The sequence below is a fragment of the Pantherophis guttatus genome, chromosome 1 (assembly GCF_059756535.1).
Source record: "Pantherophis guttatus breed Tessera chromosome 1, ASM5975653v1, whole genome shotgun sequence".
Lineage (NCBI taxonomy): Eukaryota > Metazoa > Chordata > Lepidosauria > Squamata > Colubridae > Pantherophis > Pantherophis guttatus.
Window position 1 is genome coordinate 325,851,769 of NC_142063.1, and position 12,640 is coordinate 325,864,408.

Consider the following 12,640-nt stretch of genomic DNA (forward strand, 5'->3'; position numbering starts at 1 on the left):
GGCTGCAGAGTCCACCTGAAATTGTGGTGGGCTCTTACGTAGCTTCTGCACCCACTGGAAGTCAAGTGAGAGAGTCCTAATCTTACAGGGCCTCTGGAACCTCCAAAAATCATACTAGACATTCTCACATGATTTTCAGGGACTCCAGAGTTTGCACGAGAGCAGGGCCCTATCAAACAACTCCCACTAGATCCAGAGGTAGTGCGAAAGTACACAATATTCTCATGCGGCCCCTAAGCATGTCACAAAAAATGACAGGGTGTGTCACTTGTGACACTTGTCATAGGTTCGCTATCACCAGACTAGACAGTAGTATGGACAAGAAACAGGTCTGCTGCTTTTTTTTCTCAATTGCTCATTTCAACTGAGACTGGATTGGGCAGCCATATACATTTTCTTAAATGAAAAAATAATTTGAAGGGATAGGTCACAAGTTAGGCTACAAGAATCAGAAAGATTGGTAGGCTTCAGTCTGGATGTTAAGCTATCCGCTAGGTTTCTAGTTAGTATCTTGTAGGCTTTCTAGGAGACCAGCAATGTGGAGGAAAGGCCAAGGTCTTAACAGCTATCCTTTGCCAGCATGTTTTTTAGATCTCCGACAGCAGTGGAGTCAATAAACAGGAGGACATGTTTTTTCTCAGGGCCCAGAATTGCTAATTGTTAACTGATTTTTGTTCCTGTTGGAGCTGACAAGAAAACAAGTGAGCTGTGTCCCTGTGATGTGCTATAATTCCCAATGCCCTTCTGACAGGCTGCTAGGAACTGTAATTTAGCAATTTAAAAGGTCCGACTCTGACTCATGTGATATTTAATAATTCACTGTGGTAAAAAAGCTGTAATACCAGATTTTGGAATGTTTGGGGCAGTAGAGTGAGGGACAACAGAGTCAACTGATTTTTCATGGAGTTTTTGAGTAATCTGAAGCCCTTTTCTGACAAATCAGGAAATCCCTTCTTCATATCTCAACATTATCATGAACTCACCGTGAAGTCTTCAGCCTCTCCCTCTTTCCCTCTGTGTAACATGGAGAAAAATAATCCTTTTTTAAACCTCAGTAATAGGAAATCACAAGCCACATGCAGGCTCCCCTATTCCCCAAGTAATGTATTTGACAAATTTCTGAAAGTGAACAGAGCATTCTTTTGAAGAAAAGGAAATAAAGCATCTGTGTGAAATCTTTTCATAAGTTTTGCACAACTTAAGATAATCACTCCAAATACCTGCCCCCCCCCGCCCCAAGGCAGTCCTATCTGCTTCTCTGATGACATTGATCATTGTACACTGCATTTCCCAGACACTGGCAACAACCAACCTACCCACCCACCCACAATGGAAAAAGATCGACCAGTTCAGAACATGCTGGTAGTTCTCTACTTACAACCATTTAGGAACTGTTCAGTTATTTATTTATTTATTATTTATTAATTCAATTTATATGCCGCCTTTCTCCGGAGACTCAGGGCGGCTTACAATGCATTTTTTAAAAAACCATTATAAAAACATTTAAAAATTAAAACATTAAAACCCATTCACACCATTCATGGCCGGATCTCACAAGATCGCAACAGTGAGATCAACGGCCCCAAGCCTGCCGGAAAAGCCAGGTCTTCACCGCTTCTCGGAAGGCCAATAGGGTGGGGGTGGTCCAGACCTCAGGAGGTAACTGGTTCCAGAGAGCTGGGGCAGCCACAGAGAAGGCCCTCCCCCGTGGGCCCGCCAGCTGGCATTGTTTAGCTGACAGGACCCAGAGGAGACCAACTCTGTGGGATCTTACCGATCCCTGGGAGCTATGTGGTAGAAGGCGGTCTCGAAGATAACCTGGCCCTGAGCCATGTAGTTACAATATCACTGAAAAAAATGACTTATATAACTGTTTTTCACACTTACAACCGTTGCAGCATTCCCATGGTCACACAATCAAAATTCAGACGCTTGGCAACTGATTCATATTTACGTCAATTGCAGTGTCTTGGGGTCATGTGATTACCTTTTGCGACCTTCTGACAAGTAAAGCCAATGGGGAAGTCAGATTTACTTTACAGGCGTGTTACTAACTTAACAACTGCAGTGGTTCATTTAACAACTGTGGCCAGAAAGGTCGCAAAATGGGGCAAAGCTCAACTATCTCGCTTAGCAACATAAATTTTGTGCTCAATTGTGGACGTACATCGAGGACTACCTGTAATGTGTCATAAAACATTTCCTGTGCTGATGTTTGACCATGGTATAGAGTTCAATGTGGACTATTCGCAAGGCAGATACATCTCTGAAAGTATCCCAACCTTTCCAGGGAAGACAGAATATTAGAAGCTTTGTCATTGTTGAAGACGTAATGAATTTGCAATGGCAACATCTCTGATGAAAGGATGACCCAGTGGGATCACAGGTTGTCTTGTTCTTCTTTAAAAGTGATTTTTTTTTTTTTTAAATTTGATTTATATGCCGCCCTTCTCCGAAGACTCAGGGCGGCTTACAATGTGCTCAGCAATAGCCTTCATCCTTTTGTATATTTATACAAAGTCAGCTTATTGCCCCCACAAACTGGGTCCTCATTTCACCTACCTTAGAAAGGATGGAAGGCTGAGTCAACCTTGAGCCTTGGCGAGATTCGAACCCATTGATTGATCCAAGGTAATAACAACCAAGTCATAATCAACTCTTTAGGTTGCTGCTGGTCCTTGAAGTGAAAGAAAGAAAACGGATAAGTTTCAGCTATATATTTTTTGCTATTGTTTGGATTATTTAGCAGGCTTTTAATACGAATTATTTACTTAAGGCCTATTTTTGTACTTGTAATTGAATACCATTTTTTTTTTTTGGCTTTAATTTATATGCCGCCTTTCTCCAGAGACTCAGGGCGGCTTACAATGCGTTAAGCAATTTTAAAAGGAGATATCTAAATTAATCCATGGCAAGGAGGCTGTGAGCATTTTGCATACTCAGTCTTTGTGATACTGACAATATTTGATAACGTGACAGTATTTGTGATATTTATGAATTGTTATTGTTACAATATGACTCCTGATGTCTCCTGTCCTTGTCATGTTGTAACAAAGTACAGTATTCTTTGAGAAACCAATTAAATAATCAACTGTTAATATCCTAGCTGTTTTCTCTATGATATGTAGTTTTATTCATTGTGTGTGTGTGTGTGTGTGTGTGTGTGTGTGTGTGTGTGTGTATATGAGAGAGTATTCTTTTATTTGAATATATGTGGAGATTCTCAGACATTCAGCTCATGGTTGTCCCTTCGTTTTTCTTTGAATTTAGTTTAATTTCCCATCCAAGATGCTACTTCAGTTCTGTTCTTTTGTTTGAAGATTTTTATATCTACCTGATTGGTTTGCAACCTAAAAAAAGAAGAGCATAAAAGGAGGGGGGGAAACAAGGGATGGAGACCACAAACCTCCGGTTCTGGCCGGGAGGAAGGGATTCTTCTTATGTCTGCTGACACAGAAATCAGAAAAGCACTGAGGAACAAGCCAGATTTTTCAGCAGTGCCTGGGAATGCCTCAGCTTTCCTTTCCTGCAACTTGGCAGGAGAAATGCTACCGAATAAGGAATGCACTGAGCTGAACATTTCAAACACAGAAAACAGGAGACTGAACCATTTTTAATAAATGTTCAACTTGGAGAAAATCTTATCGATGTGTTCATTAAGAGTGGGAAAACGTTTTGATGGCACATAAACATTCAAAGCAATCCAGAATTCTGAAGGGCAAAAGATACTTTGCCTGTCGACGTGGCTGCATATGAAAGAGGCAATCGCGCCCTCTGCCTCTATTTAATACAGTTTTGCAACGTCCTTCCCCTCTTATTTGGTGAAAATAACAAGCAGCCGAGACCAAAAACTTTATGAAATGTAAAGAGCTCGTTGCATCCAGTGGCTTTCCGCGAAATGGTTGTGTTTCCAGGATACTCCCACGGCGGTTGGGGCCAGCTTTTTCCTGCTGTTCAATTCATGGGCGGGAAAAGGAAACAATGGGTGTGAGTTCTTTCACTTTCAGAATTGCCTCCGAAGCTGGAACTGCTGCTGTGTCTTCAGCTTTTCCCAGTATCAGCTGAGGGATCATGGCAGGTAAGATCATAGATACCTCTCTACACCCCTCCCAGCTTTTTTTTTCTTCTTAAAACCTTAAATCCTGAAAGAGCGGGAGCGGCAGTTTGACTATTTCCTTTTCTCTCTCTTGCGCTGCATTTTTTACATGTACTATGCGAGGAGGGCCTCTTCCTTTTTCCACCCACTCTGGATCTTGCAACGGGCAAAAAAAAATAACTTTATTCCTAAAGCGGGTTTCTTTGGCTGCCTTCCCGTCTATAAGAAAAAAAGATCAGGATTTTAAATCAAGACGCTGGAAGGATCGTATATAGATAGAAAGTACCGGAGGAGAGCAACTGGAGCTGGTTGCAAGGCATCGATTAAGGAGCAGGAGTTTTGTTTCATTGTTTTGAGATTATTTCATAGTTACTGGTTTTATTGTCATTGTAAGCCTCCCAGAGTTGCTTAAGTTGACCGGTCATACAAATCAATCAATCAATCAATCAATAGTGTATGAGTAGGCAAACACAATTGCTTCCTCAGATATGATTAATATAATTCTTTCTCTACATGGTATTCAGCTGAGTTCATTTGCATGATTCAAGTGGAGCGCAAAGAACTATGCTCTCTGAATTACATCACACATCGAGATACATACACAAATTAGCATAGTTTTTATACGCTTTCAGAAAACAAAGGGACACTAATCATTAGCAAGCAGTAGGCAACAAGCAACAAAGCACAGGTAGTCCTCGACTTATGATCACAATTGGGCCCAATATTTCAGTTGCTAAGCAAGACAGTTAAGTGAATTTTGTCCCATTTTACAACTTTTCTTGCCACATTTGTTAAGTGAATCTCTGCAGTTGTTAAATTAGTAACCCGGTTGTTAAGTGAATCGGACTTCCCCATTGACTTTGCTTGTCAAAAGGTTGCAAAAGATTATCACATGACCCTGGGACACTGCAACTGTCATAAAGAGGAACCAGTTGTCAAGCATCTGAATGTAAATGACGTGATCATGGGGAAGCTGCAATGGTCATAAGTGTGAAAAATGGTCATAAGTCACTTTTTTTGTGTCATTGTAACTTCAAACAGTCACTAAACCAATTGTTGTACGTCAAGGATTTTCTTTATTCACAACTCCTGGTAGAAGATGGCCCTCCCAGAAGTTGGGTTCATTACTATAATATTACAACTCTCATCCTTCTGTCCCTAACTGATAACTAATCAGTCAAAACTTTATAGTTAATTTATCTGCAACAAGGAGAATTAACCCTGAACCAACTGCTGGCTTGGTATGAGTTCCTTGATGTGGCTATTTATGTAGCTTTCCAGGAATTTTAGGACAACCGTTGTGAGAGCCAAGAATCTTCTTCTTCCTAGCATATTCTGCTTCCTAGCCAAGTGCAGGGTCTGCTTGTGTGACGGCCAAGAATGAGAGGCCCAAAATGAAAACATCTAAGAGCAAAATTCAAACAGGATACTATGTCCTGTATAACATCACAATGACTTATGATGCAGTAATTGGAAGTCAAGACCTTTCCTGCTGCCTCTAGTACAGGAGTGTCAAACTCACGACCTGGCCAGATGCATCATGTACTGGCCACGCTCCCGCCCAGTTTAGCAAAGGGGGGGAAAGTCCTGATACCTCATGTGATGCTGCCGTGATGAAGCGAGTTTGATACTCCTGCTCTAGTATTAGTATACTAGAAAAAAGGAATCCCCATACAGTATTTATGAGATGTCTCAGAATGAACAGATCTGAAATTAATCATGCAGGGCCTGCAAGAACCAACTTGCCTGCTAACTTCATGTTTTGGCATTCACAAGGCTCTTGGCTCCACCTGCTTTTTTTATTCTGCTTCTTTTGAATGAATGACTGGATGGGTAGGTGGATGGATGGACACTAGGCTCTGGGCCTAGTACATGTTCTTAGAAAATCAAAATGTGGAGGTGACTGCAACTCAGTGTTTGGTCCGGTAGTGAGCCTGCATGTTAAGGATTCACCAGTTTGCCTTCAAATAAACGGTGGTAGTGATTGCCCATTAATGTAAACTATTTGCAATTGGGCAAACCTTCCTCCATGATTTGTTGGCGTCTACAGCAGTGTTTCTCTAGCTTGCTGACTGGGAGATTCTGGGAGTTGAAGCTGTCAAGGTTGAGAATCTGAAAGGTGGCAAGGCTGAGAAACACTGCTCTATAACATGCTCTAAAGATTTCAAATGTTCATTCCAACCCAAAGATTGGGGATTCCTAGCAGAGACAGTGTAGTTTGGAGCAATACATTGGACCAATGAATTGACTCAGTATAAAGTAACTTCATACACAGATCCTACCTGTTGCTCTTCAGGGAAGAGGTTACCCTCCACACCTGATGTTCATTTACCTCACTATTCTCTCTCACTTGAGCCATGGCTTTCCACTTCAACATTAGTCAAGTCTGATTGACCATAAAGGGAAAATATTCCTTATTTTTTCAGGACCTACAGTAGCAGCCAAATGCAGAGGACAACTCAAATTAAGATGGGACTTATTCTACACTTTCACTGAATATCTTTAAGTGATAAGGAATGGATATCTACATTTCCTTTCTCTCCTGCAAACAAATTTCAGTTTTCCTGCAGTCATTTATTCCTATCTTTTGTTAGTAATATCGATCAAAGTATTTGGCTATACAGTAGGGAAAGAAAAAATCGAGCCCTTTTCATATAACATGTTTACTGAGTTCCTGAATTAACCTGTTTTCTGTGCTTAACTAAAGAATAATAAATTAACCAAAATGTACAGCTATTACATCCTAAACTAAAAAAGCAAACTCGCATTGACATTAGACAAGCTTAGCATATCGCACAAATCAGCTACTGGTGGTATTTAACTGTTATAGGAACAATATCTGAGCATGTGTGTGTATATAAGGGATTGTGATTAGATAGAGTCCAGCATCACTTTTTTCACTTTCTGCAGAATCCTATGCTAATTTAATAATAAATAAAATCCAGTCATTGGTCAGGCTTAACCACTTAAGGGTTCTCTGGGCAGAAAAACGAGCTAAGTAATCTAGCTTCCCCAGGGGGCAGTTTTTTGCCAGAAGTTAGCAAAAAAAAAAAAAAGGTAGCAAATTACTATCACTTGACTGCAGGATGCTACAACCCACAAATTTTATAAAATAAATAAATAAAATAAACCAATTGTAAATACAAGCAGGTTGCCAATTGCCCGAACTGCAATCACATGAGTGCAGAGGTTGTTCAACAATCCTAAATGTGCATGAAGGTGATAAACCAATTGTTCCTGTTAAGGATATTGTGACTTTGAACTGACTTAAGTCAAGGACAATCTGTATCTCAGTAAAGTTGTAATTCTTCAAGTCAGAGTGATAAATTTAGAAAAATGCACTTGTTTTCCTTACAGACAAGAAGTTGGGAGAAGTGCGTACAGAGTTTATACAGCGTGTTAACAAATCTATCATCAGCCAACTCTTGGATGATCTGCTCAGTGAGGATATCATGGATGATGAAGAGGTGGAAGGAGTGAATGCGAAAGATAAGACACAGGACCAAGCAAGAATTTTGATCGATAATGTGAGAAAAAAGGGGCCTAAGGCTAGCCGCCTCTTTATTGACTTCCTCCTGGCCCGAAATCCTTGCTTAGCTGAACAACTGGATCTCCAAACCTTTCCTTCTGGTACTTGTGATCTTACAGTATATCATCTAGCTTTGGGCCAAAATTACTGGCCTCTCCCTAATTTAGTTACTGTGGCCCAGAATCATGCAAAAGCTTTGTGTTGTGCCCCAAACAGTTTGGGCTGGTTAGATTTGGCCATATTGGTGTAATAAGATATTTTGAAAGGAAACTTTACCATAAGATGATATTCCCCTGTTTTTTAGAAGCACATTCTTAAGAATATTTCTATATACTAAGATATAGGTACATGAAATTTGGGTGCCTTCCTATTTTTAATTAGCTTCATCATATTTTATAAAAACTCTCCCCCCCCCCTTTTTTTTTTTTTTTTTTGGACTAGGACAGTGATGGCGAACCTTTTGGTCTCGGTGTGTCAAAAATTCAGAAAAAGCCTAACTTGACTCTGCTGGTGTGTCACGTCCTCCCCATCAGACAAAGGAGAATCAATTCTTAACAAAGTGTTCTTTGGGATAGTGAGATGGGCAGCATATAAATGTAATAAACTAAATAAAAACTCACATAATTGCAAATATTTTCTGATTTGTCTTTGCCTATCTGAGGTTGCATGAGGCCTGAATACTTTGGAGAATGCTCTTTGCCTTCTCTGTAAAGAACAGGAAAGCATGTCCCATTTTTGCACCCTTTTTTGAGGCTCCAGAAGCTGGGTGAGAGCAGAGCTGCACAATTTCCAGAGGCCATGTGAGAACATACCACATTCTTGTGCGGTGTCTGGAGCCTCTGGAAACCATGTGAGAACTTCCCATGCTTTTTGGAGGCTACAGAGGCCACAGTAGATTGTGGTGTGCTCTTATGCCACTTCTGGACCCAATTCCCAATGCCCTTTGGACAGGCTGCTAGGGACTGTAGTTTAGCAATTTAAAAGGTTCTACTCTGGCTCATGTGATATTTAATAATTCACTGTGGTAAAAAAGCTGAATATGGTGTTCAACTTTCTTCCATCTCCAGTTAGCCAGCCAATAAAAGGTAACATCTCAGAGGAAGAGGTCCAGTTCCTAGAATCTAAAAACGGGATCAGGCTTTGTCCTCAGAATGTATTTCAGCAAATACAGACTAATGAAGGCAAAGAGGTGAGTTGGCAGACCTAGTTAGATCTATCCAAGACTTGAGCTTAAATACTGCACTTTATTGCATGCAGCAGTTGCTATAAAGGTAGCCACAGATGTGAACTGAAAATTCATCTTTTGTAGCAGAAATTTTGAATATATCTTAAATTCTCCTCAACTTGGCTTTTAGAAATATTACCTTGTTTTATTTCTAAAGCAAAACAAAACAAAACAAAAAAGACCTGGGAATCTTCTATTGTTCCATATCTAACACAAATAAAACAGATAACATGAAATTAAGGAAGGTTTAAATATAATGTGACCACAATACCTTCATTGGCTTTAAAGTAGACAACCAATGGAGTAGCTTGCCTTCAGAAGTTGTGGGAGCTTCATCACTGGAAGCTTTCAAGATGTAACCAGACTGCCATCTGTCAGAAATGGTGTAAGGTCTCGTGCTTGGATGGGGGGTTGGACTAGATGACCTACAAGGTTCCTTCCAACTTTGTTAATCTGTTATGTCTGTACACTTAAATATCTGGAGGTCCTGAGAGATTGAACTCATGGACTTTGTGGCTTCACAGAATTGCCATGCCCTCTGAATATTTGCTGCTGGTTACATGAAGGGGAAGGAAAGGGAAGTCTTGCCTTCAAATCAGGCTTGTGGGTTTCCTCAAGTGCCTAGCCACCCACTATGCAAACAGGGTCTGATTTAGCAATTTTATTTTTATAGTTAAGTGGAACAAATCTTCAGATTCAAATAATCTCTGAACACTAAATTCTGAGTAGTTATCTGTTAGCCTTGTTTGTAGATTTTGCAACACCAACAAGATCATTCAAATGTTATCGAACTAGTTTCTAGGATCCCCCACCACTGGCTAAAATTGATAAGAATTGGGAGAGCCCTAAACTAGATGGATGCTTGGCATAACTATAGTTCAGGATAAGAACCACTTTTCTTTCCCCATGCAGATCTACCCTATCAAGGATCCCAAGACTCGTACGCGCCTGGCCTTGATAATCTGCAATATCAAATTTGATTGCTTGGGTTATAGAAAGGGGGCTGAAGTCGACTTGGAAGAGATGAAGCTTCTCCTAGAAGATCTGGGATACAATGTGGAAACAGAGACCAATTTAAGCTCACAGGTTAAAAAAAAAAAAAAAGCTTATTTCACAGAGTAAAATTCAATTTGTTACTCAAGGAAAAATTCTAGTGAAACCTAAACATTGAAGGAATGGGTGTGGAGGTTTTGATTTTGCCCGTTAATATGTGTATTAATTCTAGCCGCCCATAGTTAGTTGACAGCTTCAAAATTGAATAAAGTGTGGCAATCTTGTTAAACTACCTATACAATAATATTTAGCATAGATGTAGAAAATGTGGATGTTTTAAATTATAAAGCCAGCAAGCCCTGGCTCATGGCCATGCTGATTGGAGTTGATGGGACCTCAATTCCAAAGAACTGTAGGTTATCAAGTTGTTTATACCTAGTTTAGTATAAGGAAAAATGTGCCTGAATTGATAATTGAACTTCTCTCCTGGATTAATTTTTTTTTATTTCAACTGCCAGCATGTTGCTTCTTTTTCATCTCCCATAATTGTTTCTCCAAAAAAACAGTTGGGGAGGCTAGCTTTCCAGAGAGAATATACTACTATACTGGCCAGGAGGTTTTTTTTTCCTTCAGTAGAACATAATGAGGTCAGCCTTCCATTCAGCTGTGAAGATAGGACCCATCACCATATTGAAGATTTGTGTCAGTGTTCACAGTTCTCAGATATGGAGATTTGCTGCACAGCCCTCCCATTCAATCTAGAGAGAAAAAGCTAGTAATTGTTTATGCACTGAATTTTTGCTAAGCTTAAATAATAATTTAAATCTAGTGCAATTGCAAGAAGGCTATTCTTGCAATTGCAAGAATAGCCTTCTCAATTCTAATGAGTACAGAGTTAGTTAGAAACTCCATTTCCACTCCTGACCACCTTCCTTTTTCATTGCTTTCAGGGTATAACCACTTGCTTGAAGAATTTTGCAGCACGGAGAGAGCACAAGGCTTCAGATGGGATGTTTGTGGTACTGATGTCTCATGGCTATCAGGACAGCCTTTGTGGAGTCCACTCAGAAGACAAAGATGTTGACATCTTCTCCATCAAAACTATCTTCTCCACCTTCAACAACATGAATTGCCCAGCTTTGAGGGGAAAGCCCAAGGTGGTCATTATTCAAGCATGTCGTGGTGGTAAGTAGCTGAAGTTGAGATCTGGGAGGAGAGAAGGCAGACAAGTGTTTGGCAGGAACATATAGTCTCTTGCACGTAGTCTTAACTAGACCAAGCAACTTCTAGATCAGGGGTGGGGAACTATGGCCCTTTTATGACTTGTGGATTTCAGCTCCCAGAATTCCTGAGTCACCAATGCTGCCTCAGGAATTCTGGGAGTTGAAGTCCACAAGTCATAAAGGGGCCATAGTTCTCTACTTCTACTCTAGACCAACATTTTCTTTCAGCAACCTGATTTGTAGATTTGCTGATTGTATTTATCTCCACAAGACTTGTGATCTTCATGTGTGTTGGAATAATGATTTTCCACAAATGGCAAAAGCTAATTTTGAACCTTATCGTAAACCTTTGCAGTTCACCTCATTGAAACCTCTCAGGAACCAAAAGCTACGCTGTACTTTAATGATGATCATAAAGCCTTGTCCGAGTAACCTCTCTTCTGTTTTGATAATGATTGTTGATTCCCCCATTTTGTTTCTCCAGACCAACGAGGGTACAAGGTGGAAAACGTGGAAGACTCAGCTGCATCTGCTGCTGCCTCTCTCCAGTCTGATTCACACATCACCATGCAATTGCAAGCTGATGCCGTTCAGAGAGTACATGTGGAGAGTGACTTGATCTGCCTATATTCCACCACCCCTGGTAAGAGACTGTTAAAAGAAAATTGCTAAGTAGGGGTCCAAAGCAGGACAGAAATACAGGCATTTAGTTCACAAAGCTGTCTGTCCAAGATTGGCAACTAATCAACTTAGAAAACCTGATCTGGACCTCTTTGCTAAGTATCAGAAATTCTCTGGCATGCTCACTGCAAAAAGCCTAGTCATTCAGTCATTCATTTATAAGATTTTTATCTCACCTTTATTATTTTGTAAGTAACTCACAAAGAACATAGTAATACTCCTTCCTCCTCTTCTTTTTCACAACAACCCTGTGAGGTAGATAGATTCGCGGATTTGACAATATTTTGAACCACATCCCACCCAAAGAGGTTGCGTCTCTCCAATAAGTTAAATTATCAGAAATCTGATCAGCATGAACAAAGATGAGTATGTAGTATGAACTAACCTCGTTGTATAGTAACTGAACCATAAGCTATCCAGTCCACCTGCTAAATCCCCTTAGGCCTTGGGCCTGCTTCCCACCTACTCATATCTATTGTACCCTTAACTTTTGAAGGTCTCCAGACCTCATATTGGAGAAGGAGGGCAGGCCACTCATCCCTGGGCCACTTGGCTGCCTCCGGGAAATAGTTGCCATTTTTGGCACACCCACAATTTCTTGAAGTCATACCGAAATTGTGGCCACTTCTGCAGATGGAGCACTCCATTCTGCTTCCCTAATATTGTCTGCACAGTGCTGAGAAAACCTTTAGAGATCTTTAAAAGGTAAGTGGATAATGGGAGATTGGGAGGAGGCCAAGCCCTGTGAGGGACCCGAGAGAAAACCTGTGGGTCCTTGGTGGAGGAGGGAAAGTAGGCCCAAGGGCTGTAGGGATGACAAGGAGCAGGAATGGAGCATAAGGGTTCTTAGGGATGGGGGAGGTCTTGGAAGGCCAAAGACAGGAGGGCCTTCC

The 12,640-nt window shown here is 40.6% G+C and overlaps 1 protein-coding gene across 3 annotated transcripts in view; it reads left to right on the plus strand.

Moving 5' to 3' along the window:
- LOC117667558 (caspase-1-like) overlaps nucleotides 1-12,640 on the plus strand; it is a 36,510-nt gene that overhangs the window by 13,278 nt on the left and 10,592 nt on the right. Inside the window, exons 1-6 of one of the 3 annotated variants that reach the window (XM_034421010.3) lie at nucleotides 3,214-4,078; nucleotides 7,454-7,726; nucleotides 8,693-8,814; nucleotides 9,763-9,936; nucleotides 10,794-11,028; nucleotides 11,551-11,709. In XM_034421010.3, the coding sequence (XP_034276901.1) occupies nucleotides 4,072-4,078; nucleotides 7,454-7,726; nucleotides 8,693-8,814; nucleotides 9,763-9,936; nucleotides 10,794-11,028; nucleotides 11,551-11,709 (970 nt within the window). In that variant the 5' untranslated portion in view covers nucleotides 3,214-4,071. Of the gene's footprint in view, nucleotides 1-3,213; nucleotides 4,079-7,453; nucleotides 7,727-8,692; nucleotides 8,815-9,762; nucleotides 9,937-10,793; nucleotides 11,029-11,550; nucleotides 11,710-12,640 lie in introns of those variants that run through there. The other 2 variants (XM_087888868.1, XM_034421009.3) reach the window with 2 other exon arrangements.